Raw genomic sequence first — 25498 nt, 5'->3', positions numbered from 1 at the left:
CTGCCTCAGGTCCAGGGACCTCCCCCCTCACTCTGCTCTAAGCAGAGATAAAGCCCCAGGCTCCCAGCCGGGCGAGTCCCGGGCCAGCCTGTGAAAGAGGAGGCTCGCGTCACCCGCAGCACAGCGCAAGGCTCCCCGCCTGGACGGGAAGGCGTGGGGTGACTGCCTGGCCTTACGCTTTGACGCCGAGGCACCGGTTGTATGTAAGCCGTGCATCTCGAAGGAGCCCTTTGCTGCCGGGTCGCAGGCCGCGAGCAAAACTGCCACATGGGCAGCTAGGGCCCCAGCTGGAGGTCCCCGTGCAGCAGACCCCGCCTCCGCTCTCCTGAACCCTAACTCCGCTCTTCTGCGTCAGGTTAGCCAACAGTGAGTGAGCCCACAAACCCCAGTACACCCCGCCTTTGGGCCCTAATAAAGGGAGAGCTGGGGGTCCGTGTTCTTGCTCTCTCTCACCCTCTGTGACCCTGCTGTGTGGCCCTGGGCATGCCCTGTGCCCGCTAGGACTTGCGAGTGATATCAAGTTCCCTGTGGTTTTGCCGAAGTCCGCGCCGAGCCACGGGGGAGGGCACCCCTCTGTCTGCAGCCCCGAGGGTCAACCTCTGTTCCCCCAAACTCAGAACCCTTCACGAGGCTGAGGCCTGAAGCCTCTCTTCTCGCCCCAGCCGGGGACAGCTTCCTCCGAGCGCTCTCTCGGACAGGCTGCCTCTCGGCGTGGGGCCCAGGTCCTGCGCAAGCCAGCCTTCGGGGAGACCCTGCTCCATCACCCCCCACCCCCGCCACGGACGTCTGATAAAGTTCCTGGGTCCCCGCCTTCGGTGTCTAAGTCCTCGGCTGCCTCTAGCATGGACCCCTGACCCCGCCCCCCCCACGTCAGTCATTCCCACCCATGACCCCCTGCTGTTCAGGGCCGTAAATGCCCAGCTGTCTCTGCTGTGTTCGAAGTTGGTTCTGGTACTTTCCTCCATCACGGTAGCCCTGAAGAGTCTGTCTCTCTCAGCTCAGAGCTCTGATCCTCTCGGACCAGCCTGCGTGAGGCAGGTCTGTCCATCCATAGCTTGCTTCCGTGGGGACCACCGTGCCCCCCGGGATGGGCAGGGGCAGATTCTGCTGCGGAGTGCTCCCACCAGGCTGCCCCGTTCCCAGCCTGGACAGCCTGAAATCCACGCACTTCCTGCCGCGCCTGTTGGGGCCTCACCCCCGGCCTGCTGTCCCCAGGGCCCAAACTAGGAAAGGCCCCCAGGCCTCCACGGTGCCTACCCTTGGGGCGACCTCGGAGGCCGCGACGTCTCTCTGGCCACGCTGCCCTCAAAGGAAGAGTCCCCCGCGGGGCCAGCCTGGCAGGCCGCGTCCGGCCCTCCCTTTCGGCCCAGTGTGGGGCAAGGACGAGCCGGGGCGGGAAGACAAAGCCCGGCTGTCCTCTCCCCCTCCCCCCCCACCGTCCCCCTCCGCCGGGGGGAACTCAGCACTCAGCGTGAGGACGCGTGTCAGGGCCAGAGCAGACAAGGGAGGCTGCTGGGCGGGGAGGGCTGACAAGAGCCAGATGGCCGGCCTCCTCCTGTCGGCAAGCGTCCCCAGCAGGAGAAAATTGTCCTGCGATTGTGTTTAATGACGGGTCATGTCTGCTGTGAAACTGTTGGTGCAGCCGGGAGAAAGGGCGCCCTGGGGACGCTAAGTGATGGATGAGGCTGCTCTGTGGCTGTCTGCAAAAGAAGTGAGTGGCTGATGCACCCTGCTGGGGGCCATGCAGGCGGAGGGTCACCGCCAGCTGCCGTTGCCCCGCCCCAAGGGCATCTCCCGGTCCGGAAGCTTCACGTGCTGCCCCGGCGGCCGTTTCCAAAGGGCCTGCTGTTGGCCGGTGAGTCAGCATTGACTGACCGTTGCTGGTCGATTCAGCTGGTCGTTGCCGCCTAGGAAGTTGGGTCCTCCTCTGTCATCTACACTCAGGCGGGACCTCAGGAGTGAATTGCCAGGAAGCTCCATGCCACTCACGGGTCTCTCCCTTGCATCAGGCACAGCACGCACCCTGGTTTGAGTTCCTGCATGTCCACGCTTTCAGCAGGACACATTCGATCCTTTGTATCTTGCAGACACACAGACCCTGGGGGAACACAGTCGTAGTAGAGGTTGGACCCCCTAAACCTGCATCTAGCATTTCAAACAAGGGACTGGGCTTCGAGGAAAGAAGGGCTCCGCCGCGTTACCAGCACATCTGGGGGAACACCGGGTTGGAGGGGGTTAAGCTGACCTCCTAGCAGCAGGACTTCTCAGGGCCTTTGTTCCTTCAGTAATGTTTATGGAAGGCCGCGGTGGCCCAGGCAGAGTGCCCCGTGCTGGAGTGGTAGCGCCCATCCAGAGGGCTGAGCACTAGGAACTTTCTGTCTGGATGAATTTGACGGCTCTGGGCGCCTCACACAAGTTCATTCCCCGACAACCAGTGATGAAAACGCCCGTTCGTGTGCTTGTTGGCCATTTGTATGTCTTTCTTGGAGAAAAGTCTACCTATGTCCTTTGCCCATTTCTTGAGTCTTTTATTTAAAAAAATTCTTAACATTTATTCACTTTTGAGAGACAGACTGCAAGTGGGGGCAGAGAGAGAGACAGGCAGACTCTGAAGCAGGCTTCAGGCTCTGCACTGTCAGCACAGAGCCCAACGCAGGGTTTGAACTCCTGGACCTCAAGATCATGACCTGAGCCGAAGTTGGATGCTTAACCAGCTGAGCCACCCAGGTGCCCCTTAAGCTTTTTGTTTTTTGTTTTTTTTTTTAATTTTTTTTTTATGTTTTATTTCCTTCCAGGAGAGAGAGACAGCGTGAGCAGGGGAGGGTCAGAGAGAGAGGGAGTCACAGACTGAAACAGGCTCCAGGCTCTGAGCTGGCAGTCAGCACAGAGCCCGATGCGGGGCTCGAACCCACGAACCGCGAGATCATGACCTAAGCGAAAGTCGGACGCTTAACCGACTAAGCCACCCAGGCGCCCCCTAAGCTTTTTGTTTTAAAGTTTATTTATTTTGAGAGGGAGAGCAAGAGAGTAGTGGAAGGGCAGAGAGAGAGAGAGAGAGCGAGAAAATCCCAAGCTGGCTCTGCACTGTCAGCGCAGAGCCTGACATGGGGCTCGAACCCTCAAACTGGGAGATCATGACCTGAGCCAAAATCAAGGGCCACACGCTCAACTGACTGAGCCACCCAGATGCCCCCTTTACCCATTTCTAATTATGTTGATTTTTTTTTTATTATTGCATTACGAGTTATATATGTATTCTGAATACAAGCCCCTTATCAGAGGAAAGATGTGAAAACACTTTTTCCCATTCTGAGGGCTTTCTTCTCTCTTCATAGCGTACTTTGAAGCACAACAAGTTTTCACTTTGATGATGCCCCATTTATCTATTTTCTTTGATCTCCTACTTTCGGTGTCCTACGTAAGAAACCATTGCTTCCTGCAAGGTATGGAGCTCTGCTCTTCCGTTTTACTCTAAGGTTTTATAGTGGTAACTCTTACATTCAGGCCTTTGATCCATCGTTTGTCAATTTTTGTAGGCGGTGTGAGGTAGGGGTCTGACTCCTTTCCTGCACGCAGACTGGACTTGTTCCAGTGCCGTTTGTTGGAAAGGTTGCTGCCTCCACTGCTGGGCTGTGCTGGCATCCCTAACACCATCTGCCCCTAAATGACTTCTGGGCTCTCCTTTCTATTCCGTGGATCTGGAGGTCCGCCGGAAGCTCCGTCTTGATTGCTGTAGTTGAAGCGTTGAGCTTGGGAAGTGCGAGTCCTCCAACTTTGTTGTTTTTCTTTTCTTTTTTTTTCTTTTGATGTTTCTCTCTCTCTCTCTCTCTCTCTCTCTCTCTCTCAAATAAACAGAGTGCGAGCAGGGAAGGAGCAGGGAGAGAGGGAGGCAACAGGCTCCAGGCTCTGAGCTGTCAGCACAGAGCCCGACACAGGCTCAGATTCATGAACTGCAGGATCATACCTGAGCCGGAGTCAGTCGCTTAACTGACTGAGCCCCCCAGGCACCCCAACTTTGTTCTCTTTCAAGATTGTCTTGATTCCTCTTGACCCCCTCACATCTCCCTGGCGTAGGGTGGACCAGCTTTCCCATTTCTGCAAGAAAGCAGCTGGGATTTTGACAGGAATTGTGTTGGATCTAGATCGATTATAGATCAATTTGAGAATTGTCATCTTAACAAGATTAAGTCTTCTGAACCACCCACACAGGATGCCTTTCATCCACCGAAGTCTTTTTAATTTCTTTCAGTGATGTTTTCTTGTTTTCAACATGGAAGTCTTGCACTTCATTTTACAATTTAATCCTGAGTATTTCATTCTTATGCCCTTGGAAATGAAATTGTAAGCAGAATTGTTTTGATGTTGTTGTAAATGGAAATCATTTTTTGAACTTCATTATCGGGTTGCGGTGAATAGAATAATAGGATAAGTCTGGGTGTGTGTATGATGCCTACATGCCCCTGAAGAGAAAATAAAAGATGTATAATAACCAAGGTGATGAGAGGGGATGAAATAAGAAAAGTTATTTAATCCAGGGGCGCCTGGGGAGCTTAGTCGGTTCAGTATCTGACTTTGGCTCAGGTCATGATCTTGTGGTTCGGGAGTTTGAGTCCCGCGTCGGGCTCTGTGCTGACAGCTCGGAGCCTGGAGCCTGCTTCAGATCTGTCTCCCTTTCTCTCTCTCTCTCTGTCCCTCCCCCACTCACACTTTGTCTCTGTCTCTCAAAAAATGAATGTTAGAAAAAAATTTTTTAATTATTTAATCCAGAAGAAGGCAAGACCGGAGAACTTTCTGCAAGAGACGAGACAAATGCCAAGCACTTAACAATAGACCTAAATCCCAATGTAACAGGAGTTACAGGAACTGGATATAAACCAAATGTTCCAGTTCAAAGGAAGAGCTGGTTCAACTGAGTTAAAAAAAAATCATACAGTCCAAGAGCCTCCCCATGGTGGTGGGCGATGGAGATTTGCCCATTTACTGCACAACTGCTGGTCACTCAGGTCCCCAGGAGAAGGTTCTAGAAGTCCCAGGTGCCCACAGAAGTTCCATGGCAGTTGGAGCCCCTCGAGGGAAGGGAGCCATTTCCTTTCTGACCTGGGAAAGCGCTGGCCCCCGGTTCACCCTGCCTACGACTGGAGCAGCTGTTCGCTCAGCTGGTGAGCCTTTAATTGTGTGAGGGGTGCTGGGGCCCAAGCTCTGCTCCTCGCTGGAGCCCGCAAGGGTCTGGGCGGGGCACGCAGGCTGTCCACCACCGGCTCCCTTCCCGGGCCCCTCATTCAGCTGCTCCAGAATGTTCTGCCTCAGCCCCATCTTCTCCCGGAAGCCCCCAGTCCTGGCTTCTTCCGGTCAAGTCCCAGGGGCCCCAGAAAGCTAGAGCTGCACGTGTCCTAGGTTGTAATAAAACCGCAGTGCCCTCCCCGCTCCCCCCCTCCCCCGCCATGCTGGCCCTCATGACAAAGCTGTATTTGGAACCTGGGTCTTTTGTTCACCATGAACTTGAACTGATCTTGACTGTCAAAAATATTGAAATATCATTTATCTTGCTCGTTGAGGTTTGGGCGTCCCTTTAAATGCTGTGCCCTCGGGGAATGCCTCGCTCGCTTCACCCTAGTCCTGGCCCTTCGGGACTTGGAGGTGTTTTCAAGGAGATCCACCCCCACCCCCCCCCAGCAGTGCTCCAGTGAATCCTGTCCCCATAGGAAGATCCACGGGGGCATTTCCTGGGTGGAGGTATGAGCATCGTCTGAGGGTTCTGTGAGGAATCTGCGGTTTGACCCCTTCATGAGCATATGGTGGGGTGGGGGGTGGCACAGGGGGGCCCAAGAACTGGGCAAAAGTTGGGGTACACTATGGCCGCGGTCAGGGCGGGAAGAGCACAACGGACTTCAGGCTTCTCTGCACATGGGCTCCACCCCCACCTCCTCCTGAGCTCCGCCCATACACTTGGGGTGTGATGTCTCCCCCGGACCCTTCAACCAGACCCCTGCCTGTCTCCTCTTGCCGCCACCCCCACCCCATCACCCAAGGACCACCTTTCCCCGATCATTTTCTGCCCTCCCTCCTCCCCACCACCCGTCTCTACCTTTCCCAGCTGTTAGCTCCCCGTCTCCACTCCCACAAGGGCACCCCACCCGTGGTGGTCCTGCCCCTGGGGACAGCCCCCGGCAGGGCAGGGGGGACCCCAGGCCGGTCAGGACAGACAGACCGGGCCCCCCGGGTCCCTCCCTACCCTCAGCCCGCGCGCGGCTGAAGAGCGTCTGCTCACAAGGAACCTTTTCTCACTGCGTGGTCTGAACAGAGCTTTCCAGCGGCTCCAGAGACGGGTGGGAAGCTCGCCGCCCCAGCAAACGGCTGCGTCAGCGTCTCTGAGCGCCACTCGGGGGACCGTGGTCTAAGGAAAGGTCGCGATGACCATCACCCCGGACGTCAGGTTAGAGTATCTAGAGGCAGTCGCTGCCCTCATTCTGAAGTTCAAGCCAGACAAGTGGAGCAAGATGATCGGAGCCGAGGAGAACATGGCCTTGTTCACCGAATTCTTTGAGAAGCCAGACGCCCTGGTTCTGGTTCTGACGCTCAATCCGGCCGGCGTGATCCTGCCCTGCCTGGGCTTCCCCACCTCCCTCAAGTCCAAAGGGGTGTACTTCATCAAGAAGGGCCCGTGGAACATCAGCAAGGACGCCTACAAGAGCCAACTCCTCTACGGGGACATAAGCCCCACACCTGTGGAGCAGCTGATCGCCATCGTGGAGGAGGTGGGTGCCGGGCCGGACCACGGGGGTCGTGGCCTAGAGCCCTGTCATGCACAGGATGGCCCGCGGGCCAGTAGCATCAGCCTCCCTGGGGCCCGTTAGAAATGCAAGGAGCCCTGATGCTGAGATAGACCTGCATTCTTTTTTTTTTTTTTAATGTTTATTTTTAAGAGAGTCAGAGCGCAACCAGGGGAGGGGCAGAAAGAGAGGGAGATGCAGAATCCAGAGCAGGTTCCAGGCTCTGAGCTGTCAGCACAGAGCCCAATGCCGGGCTCAAACTCACAAACAGTGGGATCATAACCTGAGCCGGAGTCCGACGCTTGACCGACCGAGCCCCCCAGGCGGTGCTATGTTCCTCAGGACGCACTGGGCACACCCCTGCCCACAGCCTCAGAAGGTGTGGGCTGTTTGAGTACCACTGGGTGGGTTCCCCAGTTCTGAGACTTTGAGTAAGGAAAGAGAAAGAATAGGGTGCAGTTTGATGCATCTCCCCACTGGCTTGCCATCTCCCCGGCGTCACCCCAGGCAGGTGCGGCGGGTGCAGCCCACCGGGCAGCCACGCCAGCCAGAGTCCGAGTGACTTCACTTTCTGGCCGTGGCTCTCCTCATGTGTGAGATGGGGACTTGTGTCCCTGGTGGGCCTGGCGCTGAAGGCCATGGGCATTGGCACACGTCTGCTCCGGCTGCCATGTTGGTTGCCACGGGCCTGGGGGCTGGAAGTCCGAGATCCAGGCGTGCGAGTGTCTGGTTCCTTCCAGAGCCTTCCTCCTGGTCCCCTAGAGACCGTCTCCTCCCCGCGGCCTCAGCCGGCCGGCCCTGTGTGCATGTCAGTGTCCGGATCTCACAAGCACGACAGTCACACTGGACTTGGGCCACCCACCCGCCTGACCTCATCTTAACTTCATCACCTCTCGGGAGGCCCATCTCCAGAGCCAGCCACACCCCAAGGTGCTGGGGTCGGGGCTTCGACATGGAACCCGGGGGGCCCAGCTCCAAGGGCCGTTCACTGTCAGCAAGGGTTGTGAACCTCCACTCTGTGAGCGGGCTCTCCCCGCTCGGGGCTGGCTTGGCTGGGGGGCCGCCGTCCTGGGTCTGCACCCCTCTGCCAGCCATGCCACCTCCCGGCACAGATTCAGCGTCCCCTCTCCTCCTGGGAGCCGCCAGTAGGAGGAAACACGTGGGCACCAGCTCAGGGCCATTGCCTTTCAGGTGCTGTACTCTCTGTTAAACCAAAATGAGAACTTGAGTGAGTGGCCCCAGGTGGTCTCGGAAGACATCATGAGACAAGTCCACAAGCTGAAGAACGAGATGTTTGTGATGGGGGGCAAGATCCGAGGCAAGACCCTGCTGCCCATCCCGGAGCACCTGGGGAGTCTGGACGGCACGCTGGAGTCCATGGAGAGGTAGGAGGCTCGGCCCCGGCACCCAGCTGGGTGGAGGAGTGGCCGCCCGGGGACCGGCAGGGATGGAGCGCGGGAGCCCAGGGGGTGCTGCGAGATGGCGCCGAGTGTGAGGTCAAAGGCAGGAGGGCAGCACAGGAGGGAGCACCCGAGCCCCTCCCCCATCACACGTGCGTGCGGGCCCAAGCACCACACGGCGCACACAGGGCATCACTTTGCCACGCATGTCGCACAGGATGTCCAGGTTTAGGACGTGGGCACGGAAGGGGTTTCAGCAGGTGGAGACGGCACATCTGAATAGAGGCTGTGTCGTCCCAGAGGCCCCGGGGAGCCCGAGATGGCCCCTCGCACCTGCCCCAACACCTTCTCAGCTGGCTGGTGTGTGAGGCTCTAGGAGCTGTTGCGGGGTGACCGCTCTCAGGCGGCTCGCCGTGCAGGCCGGTCCTCCCCTGAACCCCCAGCACACGCCTTGTGTGACCCCAGTAAGGGCGGCAGGAGGAGCCACCTCCAACATGGTCTCCTCCCTGACACTCAGGGCCTCTCTTAGCGGGGAGGTCTGGGGGCACCNCCTCGCCCCCCTCGCCCCTCTCCCCTCTCCCCTCTCCAGAACAAGAGGTAAGATGCCTAGGGCTTGTTGGCTGAGGGCCCTGGGGAAGGATGGTTCTCGCCCAGAAGGGGCAGAGCTGGTGAGACCCCGTGCCTGTGGCTGTGAGAGTGTCATCCCCGACATTCTCTGCAGGATCCCGTCTTCCCTGGACAACTCGCTGCTGCACGCCATCGAAACCATCGTCATCGACTGGTCCCACCAGATCCGGGATGTGCTGAGCCAAGACTCGGCCCAGGCCTTGCTGGACGGGCTGCACCCTCTGCCCCGCGTCGAGTTTGAGTTCTGGGATGCCCGGCTGATGAACCTCAAGTGCATCCATGAGCAGGTGATGTCCCCTCCCCGCCAAGGGGACTGGGCCCCAGATGGCTCACGTTCTAGCCAGGAGGGTTCATCATCGCACATCCCCTCTGCACGGACCCCCAGGCTCCCCGAGGGACCCACACGCCCTGCTCCAAGGCCTCCTCCGCTCCGGCGGCCGCAGGGTCTGGGGTCTTTGAGTTTCTCTTGAAAGGCTCATCGTGTTCTGCCCTCTTTCTCAGCTGAACAGGCCCAAAGTGAACAAAATAGTTGAGATCCTAGAAAAAGCCAGAAGCTGCTACTGGCCGGCGCTGCAGAGCGTGTACATGAACGTCACCGAAGGTGAGCCCCGGAAGCGGTAGGTACCTGGGGAGGGGCTGGGGCGCCTCCGCCAGCGCAGCTCCCTGTGGGGCAGGGGGGTGGGTCTCGAGGCAGTAGGTGTGGATGGACGGGAGGCGGGTTCGCGAGCACTTGCTCCTGTCCCGCGCAGGCCTGAAGGAGGCCAATGACATCGTTCTGTATCTGAAGCCTCTGAGGGTCCTGCTGGAGGAGACGGAGCAGGCCGACTTTGCAGTGGTGCGTTAGCTGCACGACGGCCACCCTGAGGGGCTGGTCCCCCGTGGGAGGAGGCCCCCATGCCGCGGGTGTCTTGGCCGGGCCGGGCAGCGTGGTCCTGGGCAGCGCCTCTCCCTCCCGCTCTGGGGTCCCCTCCTGGAGACACTCGCGCCCGTCTCCCCGCCCTCCCAGCTCCCGCCCTTCATCGCCAAGGTGCTGTTCACCATCTGCTTCATCTGGGCCACCTCCGAGCACGACAACACGCCCTCCAGGGTCATTGTCATCCTGCAGGAGTTCTGCAACCTGATCATTGAGATGGTAGCCTCGCCCCCCCCGGGGCTGGGGCCGCTCCCTTTCTGCTCCGTGCCCCCCTCCCTGCCGGCGCTCCTGGGCAGTTAAACGCACGCAAAGTTGTGGGCAGCGGGGTCTACGGGCCCCCGGCTGAGCTTGGGCCCCCTTGGTGGCCACCCAGAGTTCTTCCAAGACCTGGCCAGTGCCTGCCTAAGCCGCCCCCCACCCAGAGGGAGGAGGAAAGGAGGGGGGCTGGGTCCTAGCACCCCCAGACTCAGCTGGGGTTGTGGGGTTTATTTGCTCCTGCCCCGAGCTGCCTCCACATTCCCTTCCTTCCCTCCCTCCTTCCTCACCAGCTGCTGGCCTTGAGTTGGGGTCACCTGAAGGTGGTGCTTGCGGGTCTAGATCCCGCAGCCCGGGGCAGGACTGGGGCTCTCGGCCCCTGGAGGCCCCTAGTCATGGGGGACGGGAACCTGCTGCAGCCCTACGCTGCGGGGCTGCGGGGCCAGGCCAGGGGGCGGCTGGCGTGTCCTACGCAGAGGCTTACGGGCCCGTACTGGGTGGTTTCTAGCTGGCTGGGGGGCCCGCGGGCAGTGCACCCGGACATCACCCCAAAGGTAGGGTCACAACTTTGGAACGCCTTCTCTTCGGCCCAGACACGCAATTTCCTGGGCCCAGAACTGGTGCTGAAGGGCTTGCAGGGCGAGACGGAGGAGGTTCTGAGCAGCATCTCTCTGTCCGTGAGCATCCTGAAGGGGCTCTACCACGCCTACGATTTCTGCTGTGCAAACATGAGGCTTTTCTTTAAGGTACAGCTGGATGTCAGAGCTGGTTCGGGGAGGGGGGAGGCTCTGCGTGAGCTCCATCTGTACACATGGGGGTGTTTGGGGCAAGCACGGCCTCCCCTCTTTCTTCCCCCCAAAAGGATAAGGAACCGGTGCCGTGGGAGTTCCCTTCTTCCCTGGCATTTTCCAGAATGAATTCCTTCTTCCATCGCATCCAGACCATTGAGGTACAGGTGACGTTTGGTTCAGGCTGCCCTTCACCTTAGCAGAGCCACGCCTCCTGTCCTTATCTCACCACCCCACACCCCGTCCGGTAGAATGAGAGTCACACCCAAGCATCCTGGTCGTGGGGAAACTGAGTCACGGGCCAGCCTCCTCCATGCCCGAAGCCATCAGCCAAGAACAAAAGTGACCTGTTTGGGTTGCTTCTGTCCACACCCATGCCTTCTGTGCACGAGCAGGCTGACGGCAAATTACACGGGCACAGCCAGGGGCCTGGGAGGTGGCGGGAGAGGGTTAGGGGGGCTGGGCTCACGCAGGCGCGGGCGGACACAGGACCCCACAGAAGCGCTGCCGGGTACATGGTGACCGAGCAAATGAATGTTTTTAAAGGGTTTTTTTTTAAACGTTTATTTTTGAGAGAGAGAGCGTGAGCAGGGGTGGGGCAGAGAGAGATCTCCCGGGTTGGTGAGCTGGGGAGGGAATCAGAAGAAGCCAACGCAGGCTCCAGGCTCCGAGCTGTCAGCACAGAGCCCGAGCTGGGGCTCGAACTCGCCAACCCGAGAGATCAGGACCTGAGCCGAAGTCGGAGGCTTAACTGAGCCCCCCAGGTGTCCCCAAATGAACATTTTTTTTTCCAAATGAACATTTTTAAATGGTTCAAGACGGCTTCCTCTGGGGAGAAGAGCCCAGGGCTAAAGACGGACATGGTCAGGGAAAGTTTACTTTTTGTTTGAAGTCTTCTGTGTGGTCTGGCTGCTGTTGTTGGAGCTTTGTGCCCATGCTGTTCCCACCACTAAAAATTGGGAAATCATCCTGGACGCCTTGAACGTTGATTTTTTTTTCCCCCTGACGGCATCCACGTTAGCGGTGGCTTCCGGTGGGCTGACGAGTGCCACTTGGGACACAGATTTACAGCCCACAGTGTTTCTCCTGCTTCCCCCAGTTCCTACATTACAGGCTGTGAATCAGGGTGCGCTTCCTGGGAAAGGGGGGCTTTTCAGAGCCAGGATGGAGCTGTGCTGCCCACCCCCTGTTCTGATGGGCAAGAGCCCCGAGTTCGGGGCGCGGCCGCGGCCCTGCTTTTCGTCAGGAGCGCTTTGCTGATGGCGTTTGGGGGAGCCAGCCCCAGCCTCGGCACCGGCTTAGGGAATGACACTAACACGGTGCGGGCATCTGGAGGCTGACCAGCGCCAGGCGCCCGAGGCCGCGTGAGGTCCTCAAGGAGCGTTGGGGATCTGGACTGGGACACGAGAGACTCCCACACAGAAGGCGGGAGGTACCGTGAATGGACCAGGTGTGACTAAATGCCAAAATCAAGAGCAAGTGGGGGTTCGGGAAAGAAAGAGCCAGAATTCCACTAGAGGCCGGAATAATTGCCTAAGCCTCCAGGGGGTAGACCCGGCCCCACCTCAGAGGAAGTAGCATTTGCCTGTAGCCATCTGTCCCGGCATCTTGGGCGTCAGGGACGGGCTCTAAATGCAGAGGTCTTCCTGGAAGCGGAGGATTTGAAGCTGAGTCAGAACCTCAGAAACTACCGCGGGCCTTTAACCACCTCCCCCCACAGCTGAGGGAGTGGGGGGCCCCTGGAAGGCGTGATTCGTGTAGAGGCGCCTTTGGCCAGTGTGGGGTCCGGACGAGAGAGCCCAGCCCCCTCTCCCCCTTCTCCATGTTCACAGCTTGGGGGTGACTCTCAGCCCTTCCTTCCGTCCCTGTTGACTGTGTTCCGGAAAGGACTTCAGAGAACAGAGCTTCCCCCCCGCCGTGGCCCCCAGGGTTTCTGCTCCCCGGTTCCTCTCTGCTGGAGTCAGAACTAGATCGGCTCGTCCCTTGTGTTCAGTTATGGAGATGCATGGGTGGTTTGGTCTTTTTCCCTCCCCTCCCCTCCCAGGATCTTTATAAAACAGCGATTGAGTTTCTGAAGCTGGAGAAAATCGAGCTCGGGGGAGTGAGGGGGAACATCCTTGGAAGCACGGTCACTCAGATTTACGACGAGGTCTTTGAGCTAGTGAAGGTCTTTGCCGAGTGCAAATATGACCCCTTGGACCCGGGAGACTCGGTAAGTCCGGGGCCTCGGCCGGAAGCGTGACAGACTCTCCAGGAGTGGGGAGACACTGCGGGGTCGGGNACATGCCGACTTAACAGGTTGGTGTTTTCATTTACTTTTCAGAGTTTTGATGACGATTACGCTGATTTTGAGACCAAAATTCAAGATCTGGACAGGCGGCTGGCCACCATCTTCTGCCAGGGCTTTGACGACTGTAACTCCATTGAGTCCTGCGCAAAGGTAGGCTGGGTCACCCCACCTAGGGGTGACCATCCACAGAGGAGGGGCTGGCCTAGTGGGGGCGGGGCTTGCTCAGCATCTCCAGCACCTTGGAGAGCTCCGGTCGGGTTTTTGTCGCCAAAGAGGAAGGAAGTTTCCGGAAAGGCAGTGAGGAGCAGGCGACGGTTCCTTTACTGATTCTCACCAAGTGAAGGTGTCCGTTCGTTCTTACTCGACTCAGCCCTCCTGTAAAAATCTCCAGATTGTAAAAATTGAGAAAGTTCGTGAAAGTCCAGATTTTTACCTTCTCTTGGAGAAGCGGATCTGGCTGGCCGCCGAGCCCCTCGTCCCAGGTGGCTGAAGGGAGTGGCTGCTGCTCCCTGTGGACACAACATGACGTCCATTTTGCCCCCGTCCCCACCCTCCTTACTGCCCTAGCTCCCCCCTCTTCGGGCATTTCCGTGGCCCGCCTGGTCCCGACGAAACGATGGAGGGGGTACTTTCTGAAGATGCCACGGCCCCTCTGGAGAACGGGCATCGAGCATTCAGAGGAGCAAATATACATATGCGGGGAGGTTTTAAATTTCTGCCTGGTTTTCCGTGGGTTTGTGGACGAGGACCCTCTGCAGCACGCACCCGAGGCTTCCCTTCGCCGTGCAAGCTCTGGGTTGCTGCAGGCAGTTCGGCGCCCACAGGAGATGCCCAGTAATTACTCTAGGACCTTGGGTCCCACGCACTTGGCTGAACCAGTTGCCCACGTTACCCATCACGTGGTGCCAGCTTAGACAAGCCAAGAAGCCTGTGCAGGGTCACACAGCCACCCAGCGGCGGAGCCGGGACCCCAAACCAGCCCCGAGCACCGCCAGATAGGAGGGCAGTCGGGGTGCGGACCCTCTCCTGGATCTCCCCAGCGCTGGAGCCAGGAAGTGCCTTTGCCTTCTAGACATTGTTTTTTTCACAAATGCAAGTGCAAGGGAATTAGCAGACCTGCAAATGGGATGAACCAGTCAGTCTTAGGTTGAGCAGCACTCCGAGCAAATTGAGTACAAATTAACACAGCACCTCGGTGCTGGTGCTGCTCGCTGCTCTGGAACACCCTTCCCTCTAGGTAGGTGCCTCAGGCCAGTGCGAGGCTGCCAGGCCCTTCCCTCCTGACCAGACCAGAATGTCAGCTCGTGGAGGGCAGGCACTTGATTGGGTGCACCCGGAACCCAGCCCCACACACAGCAGGTGCTTTCGGGCTTTGGCCGCTGAGGGATCCGTCTCCAGCTGAGGGAGTGGAGTTGTACGGGGTCCCAAAGCTCCAAGGGTCCTGAGCACAGGTTTCCAGCCAGTTCTGTAACCCGGATACAGGTGTCTTCCCGCCCCACCCTCCGATGGGGTCTCACGAACTAAAAGATAATGAGGGAGCGTGTGTCCCCTCCTATGAGGGCGGAGCTGAGGGACCCGGCCCCTGTGTCCTTCCGGCTGGTGGACTGGGGCTTTGTGCTTTTCAGGCCAGGGGAGGGAGCTGGGCGGTCCTTCCCTTCCCCCTTCCTGATGGGGAGCCTGTGGGTCAGCACTGTGTGGGGGAGGGGTCCTCCCTTCCCACAAGGTGGGGGAGGGACCCATGAACTAAAACGAGGCAGGCACTCTTCTGCCCCAGGCTTCCTCAGGCGGCTTATCCTCCTCTCCTACTATGGCCTCAATCCAGCTTCTGCGTGCAAAAATCCTAAATTTGAATTTTGTGCTCATGCTAGATTAAAAAGAAAAAAAGCACAATAGGGGCACCTGGGTGGCTCAGTCAGGTAAATGTCTGACTTTAACATTTCTGCTCAGGGGCACCTGGGGGGCTCAGTCGGTTAAGCCTCCAACTTTGGCTCAGGTCATGATCTCACGGTTTGTGGGTTTGAGCCCCAAGTCGGGCTCTGTGCTGACAGCTCAGAACCTGGAGCCTGTTTTGGATTCTGTGTCTCCCTCTCTCTCTGACCCTCCCCTGCTCATTCTCCTCTCTCTCTGACCCTCCCCTGCTCATTCTCCTCTCTCTGACCCTCCCCTGCTCATTCTCCTCTCTCTCTCTCTCTCTCAAAAATATATGTTAAAAAAAAAAAAAAAGGAAAATGAGGGAGAAAACAGCATCTGTAAACCACCTCCCCCTGCCTTTCCCTCTACATCTGGGAGCATTTTCTCTCTCACTTGACCACCCCATGCCCTAACTTTGGATAGGCCCCCCACGCTCCCTCCCTCCCAGCCCCTCGATTCCCTGCAAGTTCCCGAGGTGCCCAGATGCCATTTCTCACTGTCAGAAACTCACCCACAGCCAGGAAAGTTCTAGATCAATTTTCTGCATGATCTCCTGGCAGAAAATAAAATTAGCTTCCTTCCCGGAAGCCAAAAACCATGCAAACGTGAAAAGGGGGTGGGAGGGGAACGGACAGACAAGACATCAGCAAGGTCATGAATCAACAAGAAGGACCATTTTCTTCCAAGTGGCACTTGTCAATTTTGTGAGAGCCGACGCTGGTGACCCGGGTGGTGGCCACACCCCTGCGGGGAGCTGTGCCTGGAGCCTCAGTTTCTCCCGCTGGTCCAGCTACTCTGGCTTTTGGGGCCCTGAAGATCTCTCTTCCTCCTTCTGCAGCCAGTTCTCGCTGTTGCTCAAAAAGGCCATTTGGGGGACATGGTCATATTTTTCACACCAAAAACTGGGGCGAATCTGAGACTCGGGTCCAGGCCCCTAGAGCTGTAAGACCTTGTGGCCGGAGCACCACTGATCCCCGTTTGCCTCAAGGCCGCTCTCATTGGCCCGAGTCCGGGGTGACCTCAGGCCAGCTGAGGAGCTTCCGGAACTTTCTCAGTCTGGGTTCTAGGAAGGGCTCCCCCTACAGGCCCAGCCCAGGGCCTGCGCTGCACCTTGCTTGTGACCTGGGATCTTTTAGGAAAATTCTCCATCTGATTCCAGCCAGCGCCCTATCCAAAACATCCAGATAAAGAAACCTCACTCTCTCCTGCTAAGCTTTTTATTTTTTAAAACCCTTCCCAATGTTGAGCAAACGTAGACCATGGGTGACGAGCAGGCACTTGCAGAGGCGCTAGGTCACGGTCACTGTCTTCAGAAACGTGCTGTCGCCTCCCGGGTTAACTGAGGCCGATGGCATCTGGCAGACAGGGCTGCAGGCCCAGCCCTGCCTCTCGGGAAAGGACACATTGAAGGGAGTGCAGTGACCTGGGCTCGAACCCCCGGCGTCACGGGCTACTCGACGTTCCAAACCTCCCTCTGCGATTTCCTCAAATCCTCCGGTGTGGTGTTCTCGATGTGCTTCCTACCCTTGGCCTCTCTGCTCACTCCCGGGGCCCCGTACACACCCCCGCCCCGGCCAGCCTGACGTCTCTTGGGCCTCGGGTGTTACCAGACAGGCCTCGGACCTAGTCTGGAGTGTTGGCTTCCAGCCAAGTACGTTGGGACACACGTCAACACGCAAACCGCAGAGGCGTCCTGCTTACGCAGCTGCTGTGCAGAGGGGCGCGTGTTCTCGCTCCCTCATGCCAGCAGCCCTGCGGGGGGCGGGGGACCGGGACCCTGGCGAAGGCACGTCTCTCCTCGCTCGCCAGCTCCTGCACATGTGCGGCGGCCTCCTGGAGCAGCCTCTCATCCTCGCTGAGGTGGTGCCCAGGTACTCGGTCATGCTGGAGCTATTTGACACCGAGCTCGACAACGCCAAGAGCTTGTACGACGCCCAGCTCGCTGCCGCCGCCGCTGGGAACATCCCCCCCATCCACAAAAACCTGCCCCCCGTGGCCGGGCAGCTCAAGTGGAGCCTGGAGCTGCAGGAGAGGCTGGAGGCGCCCATGAGGGACCTGAAGCACATAGACCACCCGTGAGTCCCGGCCAGGGCCGCGGGCGGGCAGCGCGTCTCCGTGGCTGCGGACAGGGAGGGTCTCTCCTGACTCCCAGGGACGACCCCGCACTCACATCGGCCGAGCCTTTCCTTCCCAAAGCACAGTCCCAGAGGAGACCCCACCGTGTCCCCCCTCCTCCGGCGGGAACCTTTTCGGCGAGCACGGCCACCAAGCAACCGGCTCGCCCTGCCCTTGACGGTCAGCCCGATGGGTGGTAACAAAACCGTCCAGGGGAAGATGAGCACTGACTGTCTGGGGAGCTCGTCACGGCAGGGCGTGGCCACCGTCACCGAGTCTGGCAGAGATGCCAAGGCAGGCGGGGGAGGGGAGGACAAAGGAAGCTTTCAGCTGTGCCCTGATGAGAGGCTGCCAGCCTGGGGACCGGAGGGGTGGCCTCTGCTGTTGGTTTGGGGGGCAGAGCTGGCTGTCTCCAGTGGTCCTGACTTGGGAGGGAAGCGGGTCATCAGCCAAGTTCTGGCCCTTTGGGGCCGACTGCTACATGGGTTATTGTTCCACATCCGGGCCGTTGCTGCACGTCATGGGCTGTTGTCCGTTTGTCCATTCAGTCCCCCGGCCCAGAGGCAACGGAGAGCCCACTGCTCCAGCGGCCCCAGATCCGGCAGCCGTGCTTAGGGCGCTAAAGAGGCCCCAAGGGAGGCGTGTGCCTCACTACACCCTCTAACCAACTCCAGGGTCATGTCCAGCACGGAGGCCAAGCTGATCTACCGGAAGTACGACGAGATGATGGAGCTGCTGAGAAACTACCGCGAGAAGATCTATCAGCAGTGGGTGGCCGGCGTGGACCAGGATTGCCACTTCAGCCTGGGCCAGCCCCTGGTCCTGCGGGCCCCCGTCACCGACCTCATCCAGGTCAACTTCAGCAAAGCGGTGCGTGCCGTCCTGCCGCTGTGTCCAGAGGGCATCTGCGTCAAAGGCCCCGCCGGGACTGGGTCCCCCTGCAGATGGCGGGTGGGAGAGGCCCCAAGAACAGGCCTGTAGGGGTTGATGCCTATGACGCATTCGGCCAAAGCTTTAATGCCTAAGTCGTGAAGCGTGTCCAGGGCGTATGTGCGCTTTGAGACCAAACAGCATCCTTGAAAGCAGCCTCAGGGACTATAGTCCTGTAAGGCACGGCTGCCTCTCATGGTCCCCAGAGGAAACGTCGGTTTGAGAATTGACAGAAACGCGCATTGAAAGGTCCTGGAGGGATCTGAGCAAAGGGGCCCCCTGGTTAAGTCCGGCAAGGCGGAGAGGATTCACGCGCGGGCCGTGGGGCGTGCGTCCTGGGGCTCAAACCTGGGTAGCTGAGCCCCGCGTCAAAACCAGAGAAGTGGGGTGGCCCGGACTCCTGCGAGGATGTGCCTGCCGCACTCCGGACCCCGGCAGCCATCCTGGGGAGGCAGACGTGAGGTTTCCTCTGAAGCTTTCTCTCTCACTCAAATCCATTTTTCTTTCTTTCTTTTTTTTTTTCTAACTCAGCAAATGCTTACTGAGCGCCTACTTTGTGTATGTGCTTGGAATAGATTAGTGAACGAGACTCCTTTTACTGGGAGAGGGCAGGTGGCGGGAAGGAAGGGGGGGTAAGGAGGGAGGAAAGGGGAGGGATGTAAATTAGCGTAACAGAGGCAGCAAGGTGCTACCGAGGAGGTGGGGATGGCTGCCTCAGACCACCTGGAGGACGGGATGGGAGACAAGTTGAAGTTTGGATGTTGGCGAAGACTTGCAGGAGGTCAGGGAGGTGGCAGGTTGGGGGAAAGCCTTTGAGGAGAGCAAACAGCTAAGGTCAGGACCACACGGTATGCTTCAGGGGCAGCAGGGAGGCCATGGAGGTCTGGGGTCAGGCTGGAGGGAGGGGGAGGGGAGAGGAGAGGGGGTGGAGGAGGGCGGAAGACGGCACTGAGAGCCTCCAGGGCCATCGAAGGGACTCGGGGTTTTGTTCCAAGTGACATGCCTGCTGTGGCGGGTTTTCGAGGACAGGGGTGAGGACAGGTGTGCCCCGACGCGGTTCGTTTGTTTCAAGGTGTGAATAGGTTGGGGGCGGGGACAGGTGTAGGGCCAGGGAGACCAGCTGGGGGGCTTTTGCCATCATCCAGGAGGTGGTGGCTTGGATCAGCATATCCGCAACGAAGGTGCGAGGGGCGACTGGGTTTTGATCAGAGAGCCTGTGAGACTCAGACGGGTTGGGAATAGAGACTTTGAGGGAGACAGGAGCATCCCCAGCATTTCTAGGGACACAACTGTCATCGGCCGGAAGCAGCGAGCAGAGCAGGCTGAGGGGGAGGACTGTTCTGGCCACACTGGGCTTGAGACGTCAGCTGGGCGTGCAAATGGAGACACCGTGTGCGTGGGCGGGTGGACACGGGAGTCCGAGGGTTGGGAGAGAGGTCTGCCTGGGGATGCGAACACATGTGGCAAGCCACCCGCACGTCGCTGGTTCGTAAAGCCGTGCTGTTGGGTGAGGTCACCGAGGTGAGAGCAGTCAAGAGGGTTGACAGCTGGTGACTCTCACCTTGCAAACGTCTAATGTGTCAAAGGAGCCTGATGGCCGTGGCCGGTGTCCCGCAGGAGACCACGCCCCCAGAGTGGGGAGTGATGGGGGAGCGCCCTTCCTCTGTGTTGCCAGGGGGCCGTACCCGCTGGGGTCATGCCCTGACTTTTCTGTGATCTCCATCGGCCCTAGTTGGTGGCAGTTCTGAGAGAAGTCAAGTACTTGAGCTTCCAGCATCAGAAGGCCATCCCCAGCAGCGCCGAGAACCTGTTCTCACAGCACGAGACCTTCCGGAAGTTCGTGGGCAACTTGGAGCTCATCGTTGGCTGGTACAACGAGGTGAGCTGGCGGAGTTGTGTTTCGTTTGCCGAGTTTTGGGGTCCGTTTAGCACACGCACAGGAGTAGGGTCTCCCAAGCGCGGGAGAGGAGGCGAGGACACGCTCTTGTTGCAATGTGCTTCGAGCCACTCCCCTATCAACCCGAATGGCAAGATGGCGACAGAAGAGCCGACGATGGAAACCGTACTTCCACTGGACGTTGGCTCACGTCCCACGATCGCTTACAGGTGCTGGACTCTCCTGAATGCGTCGTGCCCTTGGGGAATCTCAAAGTCATTCATGCCGTTACTCCCAGTAGCATGTGGCGGGCGGGCGTCTCCTGGAGTCCGGCCGGGATCACAAATTTCCCAGCGACTGTGGCCCAGGAGGTGGAGGGAGAGAGCTGGCCTTGAGGTAGGCCGGATGGGGGCCTGCGGGGGGGAGGCCCGCCTGTGCTCTGCGGAGCAAGAATTGCTTTCCCGCTAGATCTGGGGACCTCACACAGGTAATCGTGCAGAGGCTGGTTCCGAATAAGGGTTCCCGGGGACTGAATGGCCTTGGGCGGCGGGGGGCGGGGGGGTCCTTTTTGCTCTGGGCTATTTGTTCAGAGCACCTCCCTTCCTGGCTTGAGAGCCCCTGGAGTTGAATTCGAAGTTAAAAGGGGACCTAGGAAAGCAAAGACTCAGGCCACTGGGGGCCGTGTGGGCACTCCTTTCTGCGCAGGCCCCAGAAGACGCTGCCGTTGGTGCTACATGACCTTGGCTCCCACCCAGGCTGCGGCGGCTGAGGCTGCATGTGGGCTGTGTGTGAGCTGCCACAGGGCGGCTGCCACGGGCCGCCGCAGACGGAGTGGCTTCTCAGCACGCATCTACTCTCTTCCGGTTCTGGAGGTCAGAAGTCCAAGGTCCGTTTCCTTCTGCTAAAATCAGTCAGAAGGGCTGCTTCCTGGTGAGCTAAGCAGCTTCCTTGCCTTGCCCATCCTTGAGGCCACCGCCTTCCGTGTCACTGTACCGTCAGACGTCACCCCTCCAGCCACCGCCTCCTTTGTCATGTCGCCTCCCCCTTCCAAGGACCTTGTGATGGCATTGGCCCCACCCAGATAATCCAGGATGACCTACTGCGGGCACCAGGGTCTCTAACTGAATCACATCTGCAAATTCTCTTTTTCCGGGTGAGGTGGGATGGTCACAGATCCTGGGGACTAAGATGCCAAGGTCCTGGGGGAGCCATTTGGCCCACCGCACCCACCTAATCCACGGGGCCACCAACATTCCCTCTCCTTGGAGCCCTGGGCGTTTGGAACTGGGTGCCAGCCTCCTTCACGTGGGAGTCACGGAGAGACCGAGAAGGACAGAAGCACAGACTGGAAGGAAGGGAACAGGGGAGCTCAGCCCACGGCCAGAGAGGCCCCGAGAGTCCGAGGAGGTGCCTGGACGTGGACTTGGCCGGTCCCATCCCCATGGGTCCCCCAGACGCATCCACGTGTGTGAGCATCCTGTTTGTAAGCTTACTTGTTTTGCACACTCTCGCAAGACGAGCGTGTGCGAATTCACGGGCCTTGCAGCCAGCTCGCCCCCACGTGCAACAACCACCTGGGACCTGGTATGTCTGTGTTTCTGTTCTCATGCTCTGCATCCCAAACCCGCCCAGGAGATGCCTCTGCTCCCGGATTCCTGAGCCGAGGGCCCCTTTCCTGGAGCCACGGGGCCGTGCCTCTGTTGCCGGCCTTCGCCAGGCTTGCAGGGGTGCTGCACCGAATGCCCAGGTCCATCCCGCAGGTGCAGGGGGAACTTTCCTGCCTGCTGTCCGTCCCCTCCCGGGTGAGCTTGCTAAGTTCCATATGAGTCGGTGAGCGCCCCGCACCCCCATCCTGTGACCTAGGAAACGGCTGCAGTGAACCCGAAGGGGGTTCCGCTCTCCAGGACGTGCTGAGCAAACATCTCACGTAGGGGACGGTGGCCAGATAACGCCATGTGCGGGACAGAGCCCAGCAATCCGGTGCCCGCCGCAGGTGCCAACCAAGAGAAGAGCTGGAACGTCAAAGATTAAGAGAGAGGCCCTGGGGAGACCCAGGAAGCGCCCTGCTCCTGGTGGAAGTGACCCTTGGTGACCGTGCTGGGAAAGCCGGAAGCAAAGTGAAGCAGGCCGGCTGGTGCTGTCATGCGCGTTTGTCAGAAATTTCACCGCCACCCCGTACACACCCACCAAAGAATCCACCTCGGATCCACTCCTCGCTCCACGGACCAGGCTGTGACGGTGGTAAAGTCCCCGAAAATGTGTTCGATGGAAACCAAAGGAAGCTTGTTTTCATTAATCTCATTTTTCAAGATAAAACTGTAATTGGTTTGCCTATTTGTGCCGCCAACTAAAAAAACACCAGTGTCTGCCTCAGGTGCGTTTCCTTGAACTGGCTTTCTCCGGAAGCAACTACCTTCAGACCGGGAGACTTTTGCGCTGGCACCGGTCCGCAAGCGCCTCCCAGACACAGCCGTGTGAAAAACGCCCGCGGGTCACTTTCACAGCAGACGACTTCCTCCTGGTGATGCAGAGGGAAAACGTCCAGCCACTGCTACCCTGAATTAAAAATATCGGGTCTTCAGGGTGCCTGGGGGGCTCAGTCAGTTGAGTGGCCGACTCTTGGTTTCGGCTCAGGTCGTGATCTCACGGTTCATGGGTTCGAGCCCCACATCGGGCTCTGTATGGGCCGTGCAGAGCCTGCTTGGGATTCTCTCTCTCCCTCTTTATCTGCCCCTCCCCTGCTCGTGCGTGCGCTCTCTCAAAATAAATAAAAAAGATCTATCTGGTCTTCTACTTCTGTTTATCTGCACAAAACCCGGACACGCCCATTGCTCTCCAACTCAAGAAGCCAGAAGCACATTAGCTCCAGCTACGGGTGCTGGCTGTCCCTCCTCTGTCCCTCTGCTATCCCTCTGCTGATACAAACATTGGCTTAGGGTGAGGAGGCCTGGGGCTCGAGACACTCACTGCCGACGCGGATCTGCCTCTTTGGAGATGCGCCGGGCCCTTCTCATCTTCACCGCGCTTTCTGTTCTGCAGACCGCTCACGACTGTTGGTGTCCGAGCCAGAGAGGGCTGCGCGGAGTCTGCTGGGCGGTCTGAGGGCCCGCTCGTGTGCGTAGTTTTCCCCAGGTCACACTTCTGAGGACGGAGCCCTAACGCGTGCGTTGATGACATAGGCTGTTAAAAGACACACAGGACGCACGTGTCACTACGTGGCTGTCCTCACTGTGAGCCCGGTGTACTCTGGCAGGCACGGCGGACCTGGGGCTGCTTTCCTGGGCTGTTACTATGGGAAACCGGCAATCAACGAAGGGTCTTCCCGAGTCCCCGGGTGTCCGCGTGCGTCGTGGGCAGGACGTGCAGCCTGAGGCGCGCGCTCCCCGCAGCGGCCCCGGCCAAGCTGGCCCTGGAGGCCGGGACGCACCTGCCGTCTCTGCCCGCGGCGCGGTCATCAGGAACTCCGCACCTTTTCCAGCTGGAGAAGTTCTGCGTAAAGGGTCCCCTTCTGAACTCTCGGCACCGGGTTTAGTCACTAACACACCACAGAGGCGCGCTATGAAACGGTCTCACTTGGGATATATTCTCAAAGCGAGGGCACCAGTCATTGGGAGGGGGCCGCGGCCATTGTAGTTATTTAATACTGAGTGGAATCAGCACCTCTCGCTTGTTCGCTTTGTAATTCCATAGACGGAATTCTCTCCTTCCTGTCCTGTGTCTGTCGACGGTGGGCTTGTAAGCTTTACTTCTCTGGTCTCGCCCACCTGCTTAGACGGAGAACCATCTGAAGCCGCCGAGGGCAGCGGGCGGGGGCGGGGCGGAGCGCAGCACCATGTGAAAGGATCAAGCGTACGTGAAGTATTGTTCTCAAAGGCAAGTGGTCAGCATCTAATGCACAAATTTAACTCTATTTGCGTCCCTCACTTTATAAAGTAGAAGTGTCCTTGAAAAGGTATATAAAATTAAAATGTTGCTGGGGCACCTGGGAGGCTCAGTCGGTTAAGCGTACGGCTTCGGCTCAAGTCATGATCTTGTATCTTTGTGGGTTCGAGCCCCGTGTCAGGCTCTGTGCTGACAGCTTGGAGCCTCGAGCCTGCTTTGGATTCTGTGTCTCCTCCTCTCTCTGCCCCTACCCCCCCCCCAAAAAAAAAATAAAACATTAAAAAATTTTTTTAAATGTTGCTAGATAGAAGGGTATTTCCAGGACTCAAATGGTGCTTGTTATTTAGAGGGACAACTTATAAAAACTGTATGCACCCGGGGTGCCTGGGTGGCTCAGTTGGTTAAGTGTCCGACTTCGGCTCAGGTCATGATCTCATGGTTCATGGGTTCGAGCCCCACATCAGGCTCTGTGCTGAACGTTTGCTCAGAGCCTGGAGCCTGCTTCCGATTCTGTGTCTCCCTCTCCTCCCCTCACACTCTGTCTCAAAAATAAAAATAAATGTAAAAAAAAAAATTAAAAAAAAACTGTATACACCCTCCCTCTCCTTTTTTCCTCTTGTTTTGTGAATTGGTGTTTTTTTCAAGCCTTCCATTAATTTCTCTATCAGAGCAGAGTGGGACTGTATCAACAGCTTCTAGAACCTGGACTAATGCTCTGATCCACTGACAGCTTGAATGGCTTCCCTATAGAGCCTGGATCTCCTATTTTTTTTTTAATTAAAAAAAATGTTTTATTTGTGAGAGAGAGAGATAGAGCATGAGCAGGGGAGGAGAGAGAGGGGGAGACACAGAATCCGAAGCAGCTCCAGGCTCCAAGCTGTCAGCACAGAGCCCGACACGGGGCTTGAACCCAGGAACTGCAAGATCATGACCTGAACCGAAGCCGGACGCTTAACAAACTAAGCCACCCAGGTGCCCCTCCTTTTTTATTTTCTTTCTTTATTTTGAGAGAGCACGCATGAGCAGGAGGGGCAGAGAGGGAGGGAGAATCCTATCAGGCTCTGCACTGTTAGCGTGGAGCCCGATGTAGGGCTCGAAATCGAGTCGGATGTTCAGCCACCTGAGCGCCCCCGCACCCCAGGCCCAGGCACCGCCTGGATCTTTATGTATCCAAATTTCACACTTGGAGTTTATGACCAAGGAGAGATTCTGAGCCCCGACCTGCTCCAGTTACCCGTGTCTTTTTCTCTGAGTTTCTTTGTATGATTCTAAGCCTAGTAAAAACAGTTACGGATTACACACTCATTACTGTCCTGTTATCTATCACCTTTCCTTCGTTTCTACCCCGTTCCGTGGGTAACCAAGAGTTGTGTATATCCACAAATCCTCGGTGATAAAAGTAGCTTTAGAAGTTGAAATCTCCTGGAATTTGATTTACATATAATTCCCAATTAAGTGACACGAATTATAAGTGGCTTGGCTGGTGCTGGGTAAGGAAATCCTGACCACGAGACCGTTTACGATCTGGTTGTATTTGGAACAAAGGCCCTGAGTGAGACTACAGCGTTTTTATTGCAGATAAAGACGACCGTGATGGATGTAGAATTTCCACTGATAAGGTCAGAACTGGAAGCAATCGATATCAAATTGTTGGCTGCTGAAACAACGCTTTTCTGGAACAGCCAAGGTACTGAGGCCACACTTGTCTCACCGTGGGGGTGACCAGCAGATCAGTGGCGGC

General features: G+C 57.9%; 1 protein-coding gene across 1 annotated transcript in view; it reads left to right on the top strand.

Moving 5' to 3' along the window:
* Positions 1 to 6410: 6410 nt before the first annotated feature.
* DNAH17 (dynein axonemal heavy chain 17) overlaps positions 6411 to 25498 on the top strand; it is a 95911-nt gene continuing 76823 nt past the window's right edge. Inside the window, exons 1-14 of the mRNA XM_077756334.1 lie at positions 6411 to 6755; positions 7962 to 8155; positions 8892 to 9084; positions 9299 to 9398; positions 9547 to 9632; positions 9804 to 9929; positions 10559 to 10711; positions 10828 to 10914; positions 12798 to 12965; positions 13077 to 13193; positions 16764 to 17029; positions 17744 to 17939; positions 19732 to 19878; positions 25336 to 25444. Of these exons, the coding sequence (XP_077612460.1) occupies positions 6411 to 6755; positions 7962 to 8155; positions 8892 to 9084; positions 9299 to 9398; positions 9547 to 9632; positions 9804 to 9929; positions 10559 to 10711; positions 10828 to 10914; positions 12798 to 12965; positions 13077 to 13193; positions 16764 to 17029; positions 17744 to 17939; positions 19732 to 19878; positions 25336 to 25444 (2287 nt within the window). The remainder of the gene's footprint in view (positions 6756 to 7961; positions 8156 to 8891; positions 9085 to 9298; positions 9399 to 9546; positions 9633 to 9803; positions 9930 to 10558; positions 10712 to 10827; positions 10915 to 12797; positions 12966 to 13076; positions 13194 to 16763; positions 17030 to 17743; positions 17940 to 19731; positions 19879 to 25335; positions 25445 to 25498) is intronic.

The sequence above is a fragment of the Crocuta crocuta genome, unplaced genomic scaffold (assembly GCF_008692635.1).
Source record: "Crocuta crocuta isolate KB4526 unplaced genomic scaffold, BGI_CrCroc_1.0 scaffold50, whole genome shotgun sequence".
NCBI classification, from domain to species: Eukaryota; Metazoa; Chordata; class Mammalia; order Carnivora; family Hyaenidae; genus Crocuta; species Crocuta crocuta.
This window is presented reverse-complemented; position numbering and strand designations above follow the sequence as displayed.